At 38.0% G+C, this 21,968-nt stretch overlaps 2 protein-coding genes and 1 pseudogene across 4 annotated transcripts; 2 read left to right on the forward strand and 1 right to left on the reverse strand.

Annotated features, from left to right (window-relative positions):
* The first annotated feature begins 4,266 nt into the window (after positions 1-4,266).
* On the forward strand, positions 4,267-10,379 carry HXK3 (hexokinase 3). Of its 2 annotated transcripts, none has more exons than XM_088887425.1 (11): positions 4,267-4,360; positions 4,543-4,907; positions 5,072-5,359; positions 5,862-6,012; positions 6,105-6,308; positions 6,994-7,068; positions 7,158-7,313; positions 7,581-7,676; positions 7,861-7,991; positions 9,808-9,889; positions 9,983-10,379. In XM_088887425.1, the coding sequence occupies exons 3-11, from the start codon at positions 5,091-5,093 to the stop codon at positions 10,313-10,315; spliced, it is 1,497 nt and encodes a 498-aa protein (XP_088743551.1). In that variant the 5' UTR covers positions 4,267-4,360; positions 4,543-4,907; positions 5,072-5,090; the 3' UTR covers positions 10,316-10,379. The 2 variants fall into 2 exon arrangements, with proteins under 2 accessions (XP_088743551.1, XP_010268380.1); XM_010270078.3 differs by having other exon boundaries at positions 6,105-6,287.
* A 1,891-nt stretch (positions 10,380-12,270) lies between these two features.
* LOC104605339 (SNARE-like superfamily protein) lies at positions 12,271-19,872 on the forward strand. Its single transcript, XM_010270066.3, has 6 exons — positions 12,271-12,565; positions 12,657-12,755; positions 12,885-12,935; positions 14,894-15,067; positions 18,707-18,766; positions 19,710-19,872. The coding sequence occupies exons 1-6, from the start codon at positions 12,563-12,565 to the stop codon at positions 19,749-19,751; spliced, it is 429 nt and encodes a 142-aa protein (XP_010268368.1). The 5' UTR covers positions 12,271-12,562; the 3' UTR covers positions 19,752-19,872.
* On the reverse strand, positions 15,911-18,567 carry LOC104591190 (granule-bound starch synthase 2, chloroplastic/amyloplastic pseudogene; annotated as a pseudogene). Its single transcript, XR_016076143.1, has one exon. The product of XR_016076143.1 is annotated as a granule-bound starch synthase 2, chloroplastic/amyloplastic pseudogene (transcript).
* Positions 19,873-21,968: the final 2,096 nt, after the last annotated feature.

Consider the following 21,968-nt stretch of genomic DNA (forward strand, 5'->3'; position numbering starts at 1 on the left):
GTAAAAGTAGAGCCGTAAACGGATTGGAATTGGTTGAGAACGGGGATGGATCAGTCATGGATTGATTATTAATCATCGATCGGTTCCTGTGTTCTACAAGATTAGACCACCCATAACCCAACCAATTATTAATTGGGGCAATAGGGTCGAGTTGCTGGGATCTCCTGCCAACAAAATACGTTCCAACACCCAACCAACCTATCTCACACTACACATCTCACCAAGATATTGGGACCCACTATAAAAATGGGACCTGTCATGTATGAGACGTATAAATTGGCAAATCGGCTTCTATCAGGGCAAATTTGTGCCCACACCGTTCTAACAGCATTTTGCAACCTTGTATTGGGAATATTTCTCTATGAAATAAAACATACAAGTATGGAGATATTCTCAATGCAGAGACCGGATTCAATCGGAGCAAAGACCATTCGAACAGCCATCAATGCCTTGCATTGGGAATATCTCCCCATGAAATAAAGCACAAAAGTACGAAAATATTCCCGATGAAAGGTTGTAAAGGCTGTTCGAACAGGCTTTGCTCTGACTGAAGTCGATCTCCTCAATGCAAGGCAATAAAGGCTGTTCGAATGGGCTTTGCCCTTACTAAAGCCGAACTCATAAATTGGGTTCTGCCAATAAGTCACGTTCCAACCCTCTACCAAGTATATGTTTGGCATCGATGCTGAGAAAACGGTGCTGCTGATATGTGGGTTGGAAGCACCGTCTTCTCAGAAAACGGTGCCTTTTTTGTTTGGAAACATTACTGCTAGGTAGGACATTTCCTGGAGCAACAGCAACGTTTTTTGTTTGGTACCAATGCTTTAGGAAACATTTTCAGCATCGGTACCTATTATCTAGTGCCACGTTATGTCTCTGTCACTGCCACCTCATGTCCTTTTTGGCAGCAACAAACTGTAGCTCTAGGAAACGCCAAATTTAGCGTTACTCCAAACCACGCCTTCTCACTTTTTAAGGCGTGACTTAGAGCACCGTTTTTTATAAAAAAAATGGTTCCAAATAAACAAGTGTTTCCTAGAGTATCATTTTTTACGCTGTGGCACTGATGTGTCACCACTTTCTAGAGCAACGACAACGATGCCAAACAGATGCCAACTTGACCTAACACCACACATCTCACCATGAGACTATGACCCACCATAAAAGTGGAACCTACCATGTATGAGATGTGCAGTGTGAGATCATGTTGGTAAAGGGTTGGAATGTGTTCTATTGGCAGGTGATACAGACTCAAAATGTGTGGAGTCCGATCATGTTGGTTGGGTGTTGGAACATATTTTATTAGCAAGAAATCCAAACTCAATTGGGTTTGACCAGATCACCAAACTTGGTATATTTAACATCTATAATTACTTAAGTGTTTATGATAATAACAACTTAATACTTTATTTTTGCTAATATAACCTTAATTAAATTTATCTTATATTTTGTCTATGAAATTTATTATTGTAAACATAAAATAGAACAAAAATTATAAAAAAATCAGGGGACCTTATAATTAGTGTTTTAAAACCAACATGAAGGTTGAACCATTTTTGCCTCTAGGTTGTGGGTCATGCTTCGACCATCCAGTTCAGACCATGTCACATCAATAATATGTATGTGTGTATAGGTATGTATAAACATGTATTTTATTAATAAATAATATATAATTATATTTTTACATGTAATATATGTATTTTTTATATTTAATTTATGTTTTTTAATTTTAATTTTTTTATTTATAAAAATATAAAAAATTGTGATTTGAGGCCAAAAAAGCTTTTTTTCACCCCAATCAAACATCGAAGCGCAAAGTTATGGCTTCCAGAAGTTTGCATACACATCTAGTATGCAACCCATGACCTGGCCGTAGGGTCAAACAGATTGAAGGCCCAACCGCCCAGGTTATACAGTTTTGACTAGATCAACAATTTTGACCAATTTCCAAATTCTATTAAAACCATACCCAAAATCTCGACTAGATGATGATTCAAATAGTTCACCCAACTGGATAAATAGCAAATTAAAAATACTGCTTAAAATCAATTGAGGTCTTTATTGGTTTAGAACAGCAAGATTCAATCAATTATTAATTAGGAAACCAACATAATTGGTATGGTCGGTTTTGTTCTATCGGGTAGATCCAACATTGACAATTCTATGTAAAAGGGCATCTTAATTATATATACAAAGAGGGTATTTGGTTCCATTTGCATTTATTGAATAAACGCTTTGTACTTGTGTGGCTGCAAAACCAAGAAAAACTATTATACATCAGCAAAGTGCCAATAAATACCTACCTAAGCTCCAAAATGAAACTTCCTGAAATGGAAGAGGCATATAAAAACAATTAGTGAGGCTGTTGTTGATGGAGTGCCTATATGACACAGTTTACTCAATAAACATAAACAGAACCAAACACATGAAAAATCTACCAGATTTTGATTTACAAATGACTTTATAACATTTACTTTGAAACGAGTATAACATACCAAAAATAGAAAAAAAAACATACATCAGATTTTTTTGGTATACGGTGCCATGCACCATTAATAACTACCCTCCTTACCCCTGGTTAGAGGATTCGATTCCGTACAAACGCTGGAACAAATCAGTTAATACACCAACGAGCAGGCCTTAGTTGGTTCATCAGATGGTCCCATTTAGCTATCCTCTAAAACATTACCTAGGATTCGGATTTAATATATAACTTTTGCAAAATTAAGGCAAAATAAAACCCACCTCCCTTTAATGATCCAAACAGAGTTTCCTTTTAGGCTCAGTTTGGTTCTAGTGCGAATTGCATTTGCATTGGCGTAAATGCATGGATTGTAAATAGCAAGGTTTTTAAAACTGAATTGGTCAGGGGTCCGGTTTTCGGGTCAAACAGTCCAATCGTTTAAATCGAATGGACAGTTCATTTTAACAAAAAATAAATAAATAAATGGTCAAATCATTGGACGGTTTGAATGGTTCGATTGCCTAGATCTGCGGTTTATTGACTAAATCAATGGTTTTTGACAAAATAATGGTTCTAGAGTAGAATGGAACGAATCACCTGACCAGTTCCCAGTTTTTTCCGATTCAACCATCTGATCCAATCCGATTTTAAAAAACATGATAAATAAGCTGAATTTATTTTTTATGATTTTGATTTGACCGTCTTATTTGTTTTTGAAAAAATAGGATAGGAAATAAAATGAAGTGATCCCTTTATATGAAAGAAAATGGAGAGTTGGAGATATATAGGATTAATCGGAATTCCTTCTATTCTCTTTCATATAAAGGGAATATTTATATATAATCGCAGCATAGGATTAACCGGAATTCCTTCTAAAATTAAAAAATATCGATACATGCAAATATGCAATAGGATTAATCGGAATTCCTTCTAAAATTAAAAGTATCCATACATGCAAATATGCAATACACAAATTTGAGTATGGAATGATTTAGATCTTAGAGGAAGGTTATACATAGACTATTCTTTTTAAGACAAAAAAAAAATCTAGAAAGGGTACTGATGATGCATGATCTAGAAGCTCTTAGCTGGAAGATGATTTGGACCTTAGTCGTATAACGAGTTGGATCATTCTACAAAACAATGGATCAGAGAACCCGGGGTAGCTAACTTGGCAAGGTCGCTCTGATGCTTAGTACTTATGCTGTGAATGCGAGCTGAATGCTTGAGAACTTGAGTGCTAGTGAGTAGAATAATCACGCGTACCCTGTGTCATTGCGGTTGGTGCCTTTATATAGGCATTGTTTGGTGTAGGTTTCGCGCACTGCATCCGAGATTTTCGGGAGGTTGTGCCTTACCGGTCCGAAATCCTCGAAGGTAACCACTATGCACGTTGACCATCCTCCGGAACATTCAGTGCGTGGGCCAACTTCAAAGAAACTTAGGAGTGTCGAGGTATGCGTGCCGAATTTATTGGCGAGCACATCTCGCAGGTCACCGCCTGGTCCTCAGTTAGATCGATAAGCCCTCGAGAGAGGTCATGCCTTACATCGAGGTTACTTCGGTCGGTGACGAGGTGCTACAAATCGACCATGGACGAGATGCTGCAAGCCGACCTAAGTTATGGTCGAGGTCGCTAAATCAACGATAAAGAGAGATCGTGAGGTCGAAGCGAAGACGAACTACGATGTAGGACTCTAAATCATCACTTAGGTGACATTTGGGGGTCGTCCAACTGTTTCGGGATGCATGTATTAATTCGTAGTATTTATATATACTTAGAACTTGGCAGATTAATGTTTCTTTTTACCATTAAATACAAAGAATAACAGAACTGCTCATCTCTAGACTGTAATCGTGGCTAGCAAAGTTTATACAGGCGCTTGATTTCTTTTGGTAAGCTTGATCGTGCTTTTTCTAAAAAAAAAAATCAATAGTTGTTGGTAAAAATTTATCGAAATAGGATATAAATCATAAAAGTAGAACTAATTTTTCATTTTTACAGGAGATTTTGAATTTTTGACTGTAAAAAGTAGAAACTAGAAACAACAATTTGGTGATTCTACATTTGTCATTAGGTTTCAGTGAGATCACGTACCAACGCAACAAAAAATGAATCACAGAAAGCTTGAAAAATCGTAATAAGAGTATACTTCTTGCGCTGAATTGCAATTCCTCTGGGCTTCAGCCGCGAAATCGGCAGAGAGGTCGCCTCCTTGGAAACTCAGGATAACCGCTTGCGACAAGGTCGAGCTGAGATCAAGAGCGCAACTCGTCCCCACCACCTTCTTGGGTTAGATTCGGACATTACAAGAACAGAACAGAGCTGTCACAATCGTCCCCTGTTTCGAACTTCAAAGCTCAATCCCCTCCAGAGTCCTGACGGTGGTACTGAATTTCAAAAAAAAAAAAAAATTGAGAGAAGAAAGTGGGAAATAAACCGGTAAAAATCTGAATCCGTTAACTGAAATTTAACTTCTTTTTCCTTAATGAGGAAAAATGAGGAGGAACCTTACAATTTTTTCTCAGTTTCAACGTCACTTTCAAAGACTTTCTCTTTACTCTTCTCTTCTCTCTTCTCTCTTCTCTGTCCATTCTCTTCCATAGGTTGTAACTACCTGCTACAATGTCGATCGCTGCAACTTCAACCATCGTGGGGTCTTTCTCCCCCACACGCTCTCCGACAGGAAGGCTCCGGCCAAGGATGGCCTTGCGATCTAGCGGCATCTCAGTAACCCCGATCCTTGCCGATCTACAAAAGAACTGCGCCACGCCTCTACCTGTTTTGCGCCACGTTGCAGACGCCATGGCTGCTGATATGCGAGCTGGGCTTGCCGTTGAGGGCGGCAGTGATCTTAAGATGATACTCAGCTACGTTAATAGTTTGCCCACTGGGTATGTTAGACTGTTGGAGTGCATTCTTTCTTGTTCAAGTTATTTCCTCTCTGCTCCTCTTAGAGTTAAGTTTTTCATGATGGATCTTTTTCCTTGAATTATGAAAGAAGATCTGTAATTTTATTAATATTGGTGCTTGTAGTTCTTTGCTTTCTTATTCTGCGATTGAATCTTAAAGAAGATTTGTAATTTTAATCTCTGCAATACAAGATTATAGGCAAGTCAGGATTTATAGAAAACAAAACAAGCAATACTTGTAATTTAGTGAATAAAAGGACTTCCCTGCGAAGAAAGATCAAGAAAATACATTGTTTTATAAATTGTGAAAGACAAGAAATGGTAGAGGTAGATTCGAATTTGATAAAGCTTGGCTCTCAGTGCTAACAAATTAGTGATCTAATTTGTTTTCTTTCTCTAAACCCAAGAGAGATGCATTTCCGACTTGTTAGAGATCTGATGGTGATGTTGTTTCGACTTTTTTTTTATTTGGATTAAAAAAAAGGAACGAAAAGGGCTTGTTTTACGCTTTGGATCTTGGTGGTACAAACTTCCGGGTGTTACGAGTGCAATTAGGAGGAAAGGAGGAGCGTGTTATTGACACTGAATTTGAGCAAGTATCGATTCCTGAAGAGCTGATGTTTGGCACCTCTGAGGTCAGTACTTTGCCATTTTGTTCTGCTTGTTTTCCATGTTCAGATTTCTTTTTTCCCTTTTCCTTTAGCAGATTTTGCTTTTTAAACTGCAGGAGTTGTTCGATTTTATTGCCTCTCGGCTGGCGAGATTTGTAGAAAAGGAAGGTGGGAGATTCTGCCTGCCCCATGGGAGGAAAAGAGAGATTGGTTTTACATTTTCTTTTCCTGTGAAACAAACATCCATTGATTCCGGCATATTAATCAAGTGGACCAAGGGTTTCGCTGTCTCTGGAACTGTTGGTAATTCTAACTTTATAGTTATGTATATAAATGAATAATCAATCGGGCCATAGTATGGCTTTCTGAACCTTTTTTAGTGTTATACTTGATATTAATTGTGTGCCATGGTAAATCTGTTTATGGTAGCATTACAAGAAAATTGAGGACTTGTAGCAGTAAAAAATTAGATCCTAGTGTTATTTACAACTGAAAAGGTGCCAATACTTAATAGTAGAATACAGAAATCTAGCTACATTGCTTATAGTAGAATACAGAAATCCCTGATGGGTTATGAATTCACAATAATTAGTTATTCTGAATGGAATATAAGGAATTTTACCAAAAAAAAAGAATGGGGTACAAGGAAGCATGATTTATGAACTAGTTGTGTAGGGAATAAAAATAAATTTTAAATTTTATGTGCCAACTTGATGAGAAACTCTGCTCCAAATGGTTGATGAAGTTTTAGTGGATTCCCATGAGGTTAATTGTTGCAATGTTCTGTGATACCTTTTGAGGCCAAACACCAAAAGTATTGAGTTCTTAGCATTTCAAACGATGCTATATCTACCATTTTGATTACAGTCATCCACTAAAAAATTGCAATTATGTTTGTGGCCAAGGTCACTTTAGCTTTCTTTCATGGCTAGAATTTCAATTAATATTCCTGAACTGTAACTTCTATTGCCATGTAACTGATAGATAGGTTCCCTTTTTTGACAGGCAGGAAAAGATGTAGTTGCTTGCTTGAATGAAGCTATGGAAAGGCAGGAATTAAACATGAGAGTTTCTGCCCTGGTGAGTTTTAACCATGTTAGCATTGGGTAGAATGGCCAGTACTCAACCATGCATAGAAAGGCCAATATATTCCACTTCCTGTAACACAGGTCAATGATACTGTTGGAACACTTGCTGGAGCAAGGTATTGGGATGATGATGCCATGGTTGCTGTTATTTTGGGCACTGGAACTAATGCATGCTATGTGGAACGGATGGATGCTATTCCAAAGCTGCCAGATCAGACACTGAATTCTAGAAGAACTGTGAGTATGCAATTTTTTTCCTTCAGTATATCTGCAAGGAAGTCCATAGCCAGGATTAGAACATTTCCCAGTTGGAACAACTATGCCAATTCAACTGAGTTGATATGACCATTGAGTCATGCTATAATATCAAAGGGTATTGGATCATCCCGATGCATGCCTTACTTGGTTCTGGTTGTGATAAAGCATCAGTTTATCGCATCTTAGAGGTTTGGTCATTCAATGATTTTTTCAACTTCAACTTTTGTTTGATGAATTTTCTCCCAGATTATCAATACTGAGTGGGGAGCATTTTCAAATGGGCTTCCTTTAACAGAGTTTGACAGAGATATGGACGCTGCAAGCATTAATCCTGGTGAGCAGGTAAAAGTTATGTTCTGAGTCTTAATGTTCCTAGTTTGCCTAATTTAGATAAGGACTGTTCACCAATGTGCATGATTTTGTTTTTGTTGTTTTTATTTATGTGGCAGTTGTTTTGTTTTAAAAAACAAAATCATTCGTATTAGAGGACACCACCTTAATGGTTTTGACTTCTTTAAAAATACAGATATTTGAGAAGACAATCTCTGGTATGTACCTTGGTGAAATTGTAAGAAGGATTCTTTACAAGATGGCAAAAGCTGATGATTTATTTGGTGATGCTATCCCAGAAAAATTCTCCAAACCTTTCATACTGAGGTAAGTTTCTAAAGTATTTCACTCTATTTGAGGATAACTTGTTAGTATTATCATCTAGCGGATCCGGATGAATCGTATCATATTGTTGACTTCTGTCACTCAAGATTAAATGCAACTGGAGTCAAGTTGCTTGTTACTTGCAAACCACTATTGCATGTCTGTCAGCCTTGAATAACCAGCATTATTCAGCTGTAGCAAGTAGAAGAAAGTTGTTCTTGGTTTTGTCTTGAGAAGTCATAAATCAGAGAGCCAGTTCTTGACACATTGTAACAGTTTCACCAGAATAATATTGTCAAGTGTCACAATTGACTTCTTGTGTGGATGACTTGTTTCCTTTACTAGGGAAAACTATCACACAGTCACCCTATTAGATAACAGGTGGTAAGGTAATAATTAATAATCTATAAAATAATTATCTTTGTGGAACTGATAATTAAAACAAGGCATACTTAATAACCTTTAGTGACTAATAATTATTCTTAGATTTTCTATTATATTGTTAGTAACGTATATATATCTCGCATATCTAATGTGGCAGTGGCATTCACATCCAATTGTTTTCCCAATGAACCATATATTTTATATACCACAAGCAGGAAGGGACGTGCTTTATACATGGTCTTAAATAATGGACATAAAATGTAAGAGGTCCCCTCTATTAGAATGAACAGGAAATGCTAGCCTGATATGAGGCAGGTAAGTTAGATTGCTTCACATGTAAAGAATAAAATTTTAATTGACTAATGATCAAATAGACATTACTGTAATGATAGTTAGAAGTTAAATCAAGAATTTATTAACCATAAAGTTAAAAAAAGGATACAAAGGTTCATGCTATTTTTTCTATATTTTATTTACTTGTTTTGTTTCATTTTCTACACTGGGAGACTCTTCACAAATTTATGTACCCTGTTTAAAGATTGATCAAGAATTGACTAACTACATTCATATAGGCGAAATGAGGTAACGGATTAATATAAAGAATTCCTAACAATCCAAAATGAAAAAGTTTGTTAGGGATTTATTGCAAGTTGTTTCTTTATTTCCTTTTTCTTTTCTCTGCTTCTATATTGGGCAAGTCATTTTTTTGGTGTACAGTGATATGAGTTTAGAGGACACACTGTCCTTTCAAAGTCTATTTGAGAATTAGGTCAAGGCAGGGCCCAAGGGACTGATGCTAAACAATTACAGCCACCCATATAAGAAGAAAATGGAGTGGCGACTAGTTTTATTCATTATGAGCTTATCAAATACATTACTCTCCACATGGTTCTATTATCTGATTTGATGAAAATGCCAACAACTTAGGATTTTAAATTCAATTATATGTTTTTGGTGGTAGATTTAGAAACCAAAAGAAAACTTAAGAAGGAAATGTTTTATTTTTCCTTCGCAATAACAAAGTATGGCAGGCTGTCTATCCATGGTCACCAGTCTTTAAGCTAAAATTTCCTCTACTTTTTATAAAATGCTGCTTCTTATATTTCCTGATTTTTTGTTGATAACCTTCCACACCAGAAACATGTTTTCATGTTTAAATCGCAGAGTTTAAAAAATAAATAAATAATAATAAAGTCCTCATTGAATTTTATAAATTCCTTTAAGGTGTGTTTATTTTGATGTAAAAGGAGTAAAAGACCATAAAATCTTATTTTCAACTCTTTTACATTTTAACAAATAAAAAAGAACCTCCAAATTATATAAGCATGAAAACCACTATGTGACAATTTCTTATTCTCCTTATGGTTAATTCTCTGTTGAATTGCCAAAGTTCCTCCTTACACCAACTCTCTATTTTACTGATGTTGCTATATAGGACTCCCGACCTTTGTGCCATGCAACAAGACAGCTCTGATGATTTAGAAGCAGTTGGATTGATCTTAAACAACACCATTGGGGTAAATCTAAACAGTTACCTCAGTTTTATGACTCTAGCTACATACTTACATTAAGACATGTACTGATTATGGGATATTATGGTTGTCAAATAGGTGGCTTCGAATTTAAATGCCAGGAAAGTTGTCTTGGAAGTCTGTGACACCATCGTGAAGCGGGGTGGGCGGTTGGCTGGAGCAGGAATTGTGGGCATTCTCCAAAAGATGGAAGAAGATTCCAAAGGTGTAGTCTTTGGGAAAAGGACAGTGGTGGCAATGGATGGAGGCTTGTATGAGCACTATCCTCAGTATAGAAGCTATCTCCAAGATGCGGTCACAGAGCTTCTAGGGTCTGAAATATCAAAGAATGTAATCATAGAGCACTCAAAAGATGGATCTGGAATTGGAGCAGCTCTTTTGGCTGCCTCAAACTCCAAATACGGACACTAATTCTAGGTGCAAATATTAACTAAGTCATTAAATAAAGTATTACTTTTCATTGTTTTCCATGCATTTTTTTCTTGTCAAGCAAAATTCTTTTGGAAATTGATCAGGCACAGCATCAATAAATTACCACTGAGACAGAATGAAATATAATGCAGTGAGTTCATTCATGAGTTCATGTTCAGCAAAGTTTGATATCTTGTAATTGCATGGTTGCACATTTAAGTGGATTCGAATCCAATAAATGGGTTAAAGCAGGACACACCTCTATAGTAGCAAACTGAAACTTCAATATGTACATATGAAAGAGAAGTGTGTATGTAATTCAGGCTGCTCCTATAGAAGCCAAGAAGAAATGCATTTCTGAAATTTGGTTTTCTATCCAACCAGAGCGTGTATTATGTACAGAAAGGCGAATCGAGTGTTATGTGGATTTGAATCCAATGGGTTCTAGCATATTGCACTGTTTGGAAACAACAGCAAGGCCATTCATGAAGGTAGACCTTCCTTACCATTACAATGCTTGCAAGTTGCAACTATTACAGTGGCCATTGTTGTTATTGATCCATGTGAGTGATGATTGATTACAATGGATACTGTGTTCAGTATTCATTGGATGGAAGGCTCAATCAAACTAGTAAAGCATGAAAAGAAACAATGGTTTATCTAGACTTAAGAGTGAAAACAACATAAAATGGTTTGTCCTTTTGATAGGTAAATTATTTTCATATTTTGGAGTCGACCCATCTGCTTAACAGGCCAATCCCATTCTCTTGGCCCAGTCATGCATAGTTGAGATCTTCTACCAACAAAACACATTCCAACCCTCTACCAACTAAGAGGGTGTTTGGTTCCGTTTACGTTTATTGGTGGTGCCACATAGGCGTGCCATCTCATCGTTTTCTCTCTCTTGCTCTGCTGCATACATTGAAAATGTAAAAAGTAAATTTTGGTTTATGTGCATGCCAACCGTTTGTAGAAGTTATATTTTGAAGTTTCCACAATCGGCCAAGCGTTTATTCACTATTACACTGAAGTGGCGCCTATTTGTCATAAACGGTTGCAACTATTGCATTTTTCGGTTTTACCAGCAAATAAAGTACAAACATTTATTCAATAAACATAAACGGAATCAAACACATGCTAAATCTAACACCGTACTTCTCACCATGAGACTGGATCCCACCATGGCCCATGATCCATTTGACAAGATGGCCATTTGGTGCCCCTCCACTTAGGACACAATACTAAATTTGTGGAATTGTATACTCTTTGTTGGTATAATAGAATGACTTTTGACCCATTTGGGAGGGTTTCAACATTGATTGAGTTGTATAGACTGAGTGGCTCTAAAGAAATTACTAAGGGTTTGTTCGTTTCCTCTTAACTCTTATCTCTTAAGAGTAATCTTTTAACTTTAAGAGAAAATTGGTTATTCGTTTATTCTTATCTCTTATTTCTTAAAAGTTCAATCATACAACTTTTTTGTTTTCCAATGATACTTCCAAAAAGACAAACAAAACCTCTCATATATGGGGGCAAAATGGATATTTGATCATTTTCATAATTAAGAGCAACATTCTCTACATTTAGAATTAAGAGAAAAAAAAATTCACCAGTACTAATATATCTCTTAATGTAATTATTACACTTTCAGATGTCAGATTTAAAGCAAACGAACAGGCCTTACCATGAAGTCAAATTTTCAGCTCGGCTGTTAATTTTTTCAGCGTCAGATTTATTTTCCAAGTTGTGTGAAATAACAGAAAAATTAGGTATATGATTTAATTTTCCTCTGTTTTACATGCATCCAAACGCGGGGGGCGGGGGGGGAGGGGGAATTGTTTATTGCCACACCCATTTTATAATTTATTTACAACCAAACACCACAAAACAGCCGTTTTCGGGAAAATTCGTTTTCCTTCGGTTTACATGTACTCAACCGAAACATGAAGGGAACTTGTTGAAACTAAAATCAACCGTTGGATGCACCAGCCGAGGTTCTGGACCGTAAATGCATTGACTTGATATCTTGATCAGAGAACCATTCGATGATTCGATCCATGCCAACATTGATTTTCCGGACCATAGTCAGGCGCAGGCGCGTGACGAGTTTTCGTTGACAGAGGAGACCAAACCAAACAAAATAAGAACCATAGTCAACTTTGCTCTTCTTCCGTGCCCTAGATCTTCGTCCGCTGCAGGCTGCAGGCATCTGTTGTTGTTTTTGCCTTTTCCGTCTGTTTCTCAGAAATGGTAATCCCGATTCCGTTCTTTTTGGTTGTGGAGGGGATTTTCAGAAGCTTTTAAAGGTCTCAAATTCTGCTCTGTTTCTCTTTAATGACAGATCCGATTTATATTGCTCCAGAACAGGCAGGGCAAGACCCGTCTTGCCAAGTATTATGTTCCTCTTGAGGAATCTGAGAAGCACAAAGTCGAGTACGAGGTAGGATTGTATTGATTGTTCATTAACCATTTTGGTTGACTTTTTCCTTCTAATTCTTTCTGAAGTCTTCATTGATACGAAAAGAAGTTACTAAAACTATTCAGGGGTCCGTGTTTGATTCCTTTTCAGGTCCATCGGCTGGTTGTCAATAGGGATCCAAAATTTACCAATTTTGTGGAGGTATGCACTTTTTTCATCTTTTTTTTTTTCTTTTTAAAGAATAATTAATAACAATCCTGTGATTTTTCGTTTGACTAGAGCAGTGACCTGGAATTATTGTGCCAGATGAATTAGTGTGTAATTAGAAATAAACAATAAAAACTTGTGTGAATCTGCTAGAAACTCTGCACTAAATCCAGTAATCCATTGACAATTCTTGGATTAAGATGTGATGCCTATAATGTTTAGGTTCCAGCTTTTGTATCTTCTTATGAAGTTATATTGTGAATTGTTAATTTAGTATTTTATTTATTTAGTTTTATTTTATCATACCAAAATTTTTATAGGAAAAAATGTAGTTGATTGAGTGAAAGTTCACCAACTGGGTAGGTTCTGTGTTGGTTATTTTATCTCCAAATAATGCAATCCTTAGGAGCTACATTTTGTTAAATTCTTCCCTGATGATGCTAAAACAAGTACCTTTGTTTGCAGATTGCAACACCTACATTATTACTTGATGGAAAATATGATCCCATGTTGGTTCACTATTTCCAAAAAATAATTTTCGCTATTTTTTGATGTTTCATGGTCATTAGTACATTGTAAATCACATTGATTCACATGGTTTTATTTAGCTTAAGAACGTGGATTTGTGTTCATACCTATCAATTTCCTATCTGCATTCATGTAATACAAATGGAATAGAGTGGTGAATCTCTTTCTATATTTAGTCACTACTGTACATTGTTATACTAACACAAATTATGAATTCTTTAATTTTGTTGTTGTTTTCTAACAGTGTATTTAATAGTACTTAACAGAAAAAAAAAATGTACGTATGTTCTTTTTTGGTTATGCCTATGCAACATTGTTTAGAATTGTCTCCTTTTTACCACTGATCATTTGATGGATTCCCTCTTTTACAATAGATGGCCCCATATTTGCCTCTAAAGTAATAGCATATATAAGCACTCACGATTTAGTAATGGATATGGAATTAAACAGAACAGAATGGCAAAATAGGATTTATGTATCCTACCCCATATGGTCGGGATAAGGCTTGGATGATGATTTATTCAACAATGTTACCAAGGTTCTGATTCATGCTCCTGTTGGAATTTACTTAAGACATCATGAAGGGTTTCTTTTTTCCCATGCTAACTAAGACATCATGAATTTGAGTATATCTTTCTTGCATTAAGGTTGGCAAATGGGTTGGATGATGTTTTAGCCCTTAGCCAAACAAGGGATGAAAAGGGATCAGTTCTTTTGAGCTCAAGTGTAAAGTTTAGTGTAAAACGGGATAGGTGGAGCATTCCAACCTATATTGGGATGTACGATACATTTGTACACTTAGGTTGGAACTAAGGGATAACTCAATATGACCTTTTCTGCTACCTTGGATCAATAATTCATAACAAGGGAGAGATTGAGGAGGATGCCACCCACAGAATGTTGGGCAGTCAAAAAACAATATTCTAAAAAAAATGAGTGTGGAAAAATTGCATATGCTAAGATGGATGACTGAAAAAAACTAGAAGGATATGATCAGAAATAAAGTCTAGGAATACCCCCCATAGGTGATAAAATGTGAGAAAGTATACCAAGATGGTGTGGTCAAGTGCATAGAAGACCACTTACAACACTTGTAAGAACAAGTGATCTATTACAAGTTGAAGCCTTGAAGGGGATAGAAGGGCTAGGGTTAGACAAAAAGGACATGGGTTGAAGTAGCATGAAATGATTTAAGCTCTCATAATTTAACAATGGATATGGCATTAAATAGAATGGATTGGCGAAACAGGGTTCATGCGGCCTACCCCATATAGTTGGGATAAGATTTAGATGATGATGATGATGCATTTGTAAATATCTTACTTTTACACGATGCAAAAAATACCTCAGTTAACTATCAAACAATTTTTTTTTTGAATTTCTTCTAAGATACCATTAAGTTTGAGTAAATCTTATTCTTGCAGTTTCGTACACACAAGATCATCTACAGGCGTTATGCTGGACTGTTTTTCTCAATGTGTGTCGACATCACAGATAATGAGCTAGCATACTTGGAGTGCATCCATTTGTTTGTGGAGATCTTGGACCATTTCTTTAGCAATGTGTGTGAGCTGGATTTGGTGTTCAATTTTCACAAGGTTTGTGGCTTTGTGCTACTCCTGTTGCTTTGCACTGAGTGCTTCTCTTTTATCTGTTCAAGTGGAAGGGGCTTTCTTGCTTAGTATTAAATCACTAGATTGTATGCACCAAGGAAAAAAAAAACTAGGTTGTAAGCATTTTAAGTCTTAATGTTGAAATAATAGAACTTGACCCTTTGGAGAAATTAGGGCATAGGCAATAAATACCATGCAGTACTGTAATGAGTGTAGTACATCCTGAACTTGTTCTAATGTGACCTTGGACTTAAAAAACTATTGAATTTCATGCACATGTGGCTGAATGCTTGCACGCATGCATGTGTATCTTCCATTTGTAATTGATAAAGTAATTTAAATACAGAAAACGAAACAACAACAACAACAACAAGATACAACATTTTAAGTGTTTCTCTGTTTCCACTAGTACAAAGAAAAAGATCGATCAACTTAGTCTGGGACTTTGTTATGGGCCCGGGAATAGGATCTCGTCACGGGTCGGTCCACGGGGAGAAAGCCCTGCTTTCCCTTGCGCCTTCCCTTGCGTGCAGACCCTATTGTGGGAAACCAAATGGGTGATTTGTCCAAGAGACCACCCGAACTCTCCTCACTCTTTTCTTGACTGGAAAACTGAATGCTTTATTTCAACTCGTAGCTCCTTAAATAGGAGATTACATAAGGGAATTCCTTGTTGGATTCGGTTAGGCTAGGGTAATCTAACTCAAACTCCTAATTACCTACTCCTAATAGTAACACAACTCTTACTTAAGATAAGATAAGGGATAAGGGATGGTGAAGCTGGCGGCGAGTTGGTGAGCAGAGCTGATGTGGTAAGATAAGTGTGGACCCACCCTGATGAGATGTCATGTGGGCCCCGCCCTACTGCTGCTGTCGGGCGGTGCGCACGTCTCGCGGTGCTGCTGTCGTGCGGTGCGTGCTGCGTGCTGCTATGCGGCGCTGCCGGGCGGTGCCTGCTGTTGTGCGACCTGCTGCGCGTGCTACTGCCTATGACTGCGCCGCAGTGCGCTGTCGATCGGTGTGTCCATAACATCATACCCCTCCTGGACAACGAGCTTGTCCTCAAGCTTGAATTCCGGATACGTGGCTTGGAACTCTGCCAATGGTTCAAACGGCTGCACACTATCTCTCAGTTCACCAACAGCATGAACAACAGGGACTGCCCCGTAGCTCAGTGCATAAAGCTGGTTTAGTCCACATGGCTCAAATCTAGAAGGCATGAGTAGGATGTCTGCACCAGCAGTTATTCGATGGGCCATTTTCACAAAGAAACCAACCCAACCCCTGACTTTGTCATGGTGTTGACTCTCAAAATGTTTGAGGAGCTGTTCCCGATCAGGTCTCCCAGTGCCCAACATGACTAGTTGCACATCCTAGTCCACCATCCAAGGAATGGACTCAGCAACGAGATCAACACCCTTCTGATGGTCAAGCCTGCCAATGAACCCAATCAGAGGAACATTCTCCTGAAGAGGAAGACCAAGCTCCCTTTGTAGAGTTGCTTTGCATTGAGGCTTGCCAGTCTGAAGAGTCTCCGCAGAGTAATTGGTGTAGCCATCCGATGCCAGGTAAACATCTAACTGTGGGTTCCCTTCGTTTGAATCAATCCCATTCATGATGCCCTTCAGCTTCCAATCACACTCATTTATTATTTGATGCAGACCCCAGCCACCTTCTTTAGTTTTCAGCTCCCAAGCGTAACCATGGCTTACAGTGACTACACGATCTGCTGCTCTCAGGCCAGCTGCAAGGACATTGAAGTGTTCCCCACCTCCTGGGTCATGTAGTTTGAAGTAGTTTTGTGGAAGATCCACATAACGAAAATCGCGTACTGGACCACGACCCCGGTGTGCTATGTTGTGGATCACAGGAACGCACCGGGTATACTTACAGAAGAGAACCTCAAGAGTAGCCTTACCGAAGAGAACCATGCGTTTTAAAATATCCTCTCGGCCTCCCCCATATATATTTTTCTCAATATTGCGAAACATAGGGTTGTCCATGAACACAAAATCCATGCCATCAATATAAGCTTGAAAGGAAGTTACCTCCATATCCTGCCCATCCACCTTATATTTCTTGCGCACTCCTGTTTCTTGGGCTTCTGCATAGTTACCATACCGTGGTGCCACAACCATAACTCTATGTCCACGCCGAGCCAAAACCTTCGGTAAAGCCCCAGCAACATCGGCAAGCCCACCTATCTTCGACAAAGGAGCGCATTCTGCAAGTACCAATATAATGTTCGTGACATTGTCCCCGGCCAAAGGAGGAGACCTTACAGTTTCATCCTCCGTGCGCTGATCCTTGGGAATAATTGCGGCTGTAGGGGCAGCGATCTGCTGTTCGTTGGATGCCTCTACCCAGTCCGGACGGCGATTGTTTGTGTTGGCGATTCCCTCAGAACTTCTTTCTTTGTTGGAGAGGAATGCTTCCAGGCGGCGTCGCAGCTCCCGGACATCTTCCTTGACTTCACGAACCTCCATGCTGGTTTCTGCTGGCCTATGTTCCAGTTCGTTGACCTTGGATGATAGCTGCTCCATATCGCCCGTGACGTTTGGCTATGATACCAAGTTGTTATGGGCCCGGGAATAGGATCTTGTCACGGGTCAGTCCACGGGGAGAAAGCCTTGCTTTCCCTTGCGCCTTCCCTTGCGTGCAGAACCCTATTGTGGGAAACCGAATGGGTGATTTGTCCAAGAGACCACCCGAACTCTCCTCACTCTTTTCTTGACTGGAAAACTGAATGCTTTATTTCAATTCGTAGCTCCTTAAATAGGAGATTACAGAAGGTAATTCCTTGTTGGATTCGGCTAGGCTAGGGTAATCCAAGTCAAACTCAAACTCCTAATTACCTACTCCTAATAGTAACACAACTCTTACTTAAGATAAGATAAGGATAAGATAAGATAAGGGATAAGGGATGGTGAAGTTGACGGTGAGTTGGTGAGCAGAGTTGATGTGATAAGATAAGTGTGGACCCACCCTGATGAGCTGTCATGTGGGCCCCGCCCTACTGCTGCTGCCGGGCGGTGCGCGCATCTCGCGGTGCTGCCACCGTGCGGTGTGTGCTGCATGCTGCATGCTGCCGGGCGGTGCGTGCTGCGTGCTGCCAGGCGGTGCGTGCTGCTGTGCGGCCTGCTGCGCGTGCTGCTGCCTATGACTGCGCCGTAGTGCGCTGCCGGTCGGTGTGTCCATAACAGAATTTTGGGTGAATATACACTGTATGGTGAAACAAGGGCCTTTGACTTTGTTGCCTTTCATGGCACATGCCTGTATTTGTTACAACATATAGGACATGCATACCCAAAGGACTATAAGATGCCAATTTGGAAATCAGAACACATCAATTTTGCCTGTTCTCATTATGAGGTCACAATGAGCTTCCCCATTCATTCAATCTAGTTAAGAAAATGTTTTGTTTCCTGGTGGTGTCTTCTCCACATCTGGGCAACATGGATGCTGACATTCTTTACATTTTTCTAATTGGAATATCTTATCTTTTTACTAAGAATTATATTGGATCTATTACTGACATCTTTCTGACATGTAAACAATTTGTCTACTTTTTTGTTCTTTCATCAGCTAATTTCTTTTGTTTATTTTTCTCCATGTCTTTGGCAGGTTTATTTGATACTCGATGAATTCATTCTTGCTGGGGAGCTTCAAGAAACAAGCAAGAAGGTATTTAAGCTTTTTTCCAGTATTCACTAGTATGGAGTTGTTTGTTTTACTTCTAAAAATCCGTACTGCTTGATAATGCAAGAGCAACAATTTAGGTTAATTCCGACTTTGATGGTAGAAATAGGGGTAACCCAGGGTTATCAGGAGGGGAGAGGGGATTTTCAGGAATGAAGAAGGGAATATTGTGGCTTTGTGGGTCTTGATTGATGCAGGAGACTCTTTAAAGGTTGAAGTGTTGGATGCGATGGAAGGATTGAATGGGGCAATGGGGATGAACATGGAGAAGCTGGTTATCGAAGGAGATTCAAAATTGGTGGTAGGGTGGCTGCAAAAGAAAGAGGATGTTTTATGGTGCTACAGTAATGAAGTTAAAAAGTTAAAATGGTTAACTAGAAATCTGAAGGTGAGAGTTAAGTGGATTCCAAGGGAAGCTAATAGCTAGGCTGATGCTTTAGCAAAGTAAGAGGTGGAGAGGGAACAAATGTTTTGGGCTCAGTTGTAAGAAATATAAAAGGAAACTTAAAGGGTAGAGATATGACTCCTTACCTCTAGACTAGACACAGCACTTGTACGTATACAGGCTTTTCATTTCTCTAAATTAATTTATATATATATATATATATGTTTGTTAGGGGCCTTCAAAAACAACCATGTTGTCGAAAACACCTTTAGTCATCCAAAAAAAAAAAAAAAACAATTTACTTTCATTATTTGTGAAGGGTAAATCATGCTGTAACCTTGGGATGTAATTGCCATGCGACTAGAGCCAGTATAACTTATTTCCACTTTTGATCAATGACTTAATGGCTCCAAAGTCAAAAGCTTGTTTTAGGCTTTATGTACCCCTGGGTCTATGGCAGCATTATATTTTCCAAGTTGGAGTGATAATTTTGAATAATGTGGAATTATATAAAGTCATCGAATGTATTGTTAAACCTTGCAGGCAATCATAGAGAGAATGGGGGAGCTGGAAAAACAAGAATGAGAGGGTTCATTATGTAGAGAAGGATATTCAGGAGCTTGTTTGGCCTTGTTTCTTCATTGCCCAGTTATTCATCCAACTTCCCTGCTATATCAGTCTCGTCATTTCAGAAATATGTGCAAAATTTTTCATTCTTTTCTTATCGGCAGTGAGAGGTGCGAGGGGCAATACATGGGAGTGGTTGCATATATGTATGTGTGCTGAAGTTGAGGTTAGTTTGTTATTGCGGAAGGATTTTTTGTAATTTGTCTGTAGCTCATTCTTTCTCATTCTTACCCAAGATGAATTTCTAAAATGGAAAAGAATTGGTAAAAATAGGCAGAATGAGAAAATATTGCTATGAACCAAACACTTTTTCTTGAAAGTGAATTCTTGCCATACTAACAAATGTCCTTATGTTGCTCATTTTCATTCTTCAAAAAAAAAAAAAAAAGAATGCTGTCGATATTCACAAACTTCTAGCCTAGGTCTCCAATAGTCAATGTTTACCACTTGGCATAGATGTTTTGTAAAAGTACTTTCGCAAAAGTAAAAATACTTTCTTAAAAGTGTTTTTGTAAAAGTACTTCCATAAAAGTGCTTCCGTAAAAGTATTTCCATAAAAGTGCTTTTGTAAAAGTCCTTTTATAAAAGTGCTTTCATAAAAGTGTTTTTATACAAGTACTTTCATAAAAGTGTTAGTAAAGTACTTTTATAAAATGGTTTCGTAAAAGTGCTTTTGAAAAGTACTTTCGCAAAAGTGCTTTTATATAAGTACTTTTGTAAAAGCACTTCCAAAAAAAGTACTTTCATAAAAGTGCTTTCATGTAAAAGTACTTTTGCAAAATTTAACATTTATGGCAACAATTTTGTAGGCAGAGTTTCCTCAAAGAATGAAATGAGCAAGATGGGGCATGATTATTTTTCATGCTGCAAGCTACTCAATATTTGTGCTATGAAGTTGATTTTTCATTCTAAAAATGATGTGGCCCTTGGCAAGACTTTTGTAACCAAACACTCTAATGTTATTCATTCTTGTCTAGAATGAGCAAGAATTAAGAGAATGAGGCCCAAAGAAGTGAATCAAACATGGTGCCAATTGCCAAAACGAATATCTGTTTTTGGTGCTTGAACTAAGTTTTCATGGGTTATTTGTGTCAAATGACTTCATTTACTTATTTTTCCTCTTTTGGTAAAAAAGGCTCTAGGCATTCTTGTGTCTTGGTAGCCTGCGGGTTGTCAGTCCCATGCAAGGTTCAAAGTATCAACACGTATTGACCTGTATTGGTCGATACGTATTGTTCTGAGACCCCTCTGATACGCCCCTACGGTGGGTGTATCGAGGGTCTGACCGGTTCAGGGGGTGGAGGAGCCCTAAACCGGCCCCCTTGAACCGGTTGCGAAAAAAATAAAAAAAAAGAAGGCATCAAAACCTGTATCGATTCGCCTGATACGCCCATACCAGCGTATCGGGCTTATCGATATTTTGAACCTTGGTCCCATGTACCTATCGCAAAACCATGTAGTTGGTCTACATCATTAACTTAGAGTTGCCTTCTGATCATTTTTGAGCTTTTGTTGTTGGTCCAGCCAAATGAATTGAGCGCTAATCTTCCCTATATTTGCACAAGGAGTTGGCTTTCTTTTATTCTTTTCACTAAAAATGTTAAGGCTCAGTTTGGAAGGAGTACAAATACAAATTTGTAAAGTGCAAAACCTTGTATTTTGTATTATTTTATATGCATTTGCACTATATATATTTGTATTTGTACTCTTTCCAAACTGAGCCTAAAATTAAAATCTATCTCTCAATGTGGATCCTCCTATTCTAGACAGACACCCCTATCCTCCAAAATTATTTTTTCTGATTTCTCAAGTTTTGGTACTTTATAATAATTAGAAATTAATATTTTTGCAAAAAATTATTTTAATTCATTCTATCGTTTTTCATGCCTAACTAATGCTACATGTCAAGTTTTGGACCACTCTGAACCATACATCTCAAGATTACTGTCAGTATGATTTTTCAAAAAGTCAAACAACATGTTATGCTAAAACTAAGGTGCTGTTTGGCTAGTCTTTTTTTAAAGATCTTCTGCCAGACTTGATGGTCAAAAGATGATGTGAGATTTCCATTAAGATCCTAACAGTTTGAAGACTGTTTGGTTAAAGTGCGCCTTTCTGCACAAAGATATAATAAAAAAAGTCAAAAAACTCCATTTAGAACTTCCTAAAAATAGC

The sequence above is a fragment of the Nelumbo nucifera genome, chromosome 5 (assembly GCF_055504915.1).
Source record: "Nelumbo nucifera cultivar China Antique chromosome 5, China Antique-T2T, whole genome shotgun sequence".
NCBI lineage: Eukaryota > Viridiplantae > Streptophyta > Magnoliopsida > Proteales > Nelumbonaceae > Nelumbo > Nelumbo nucifera.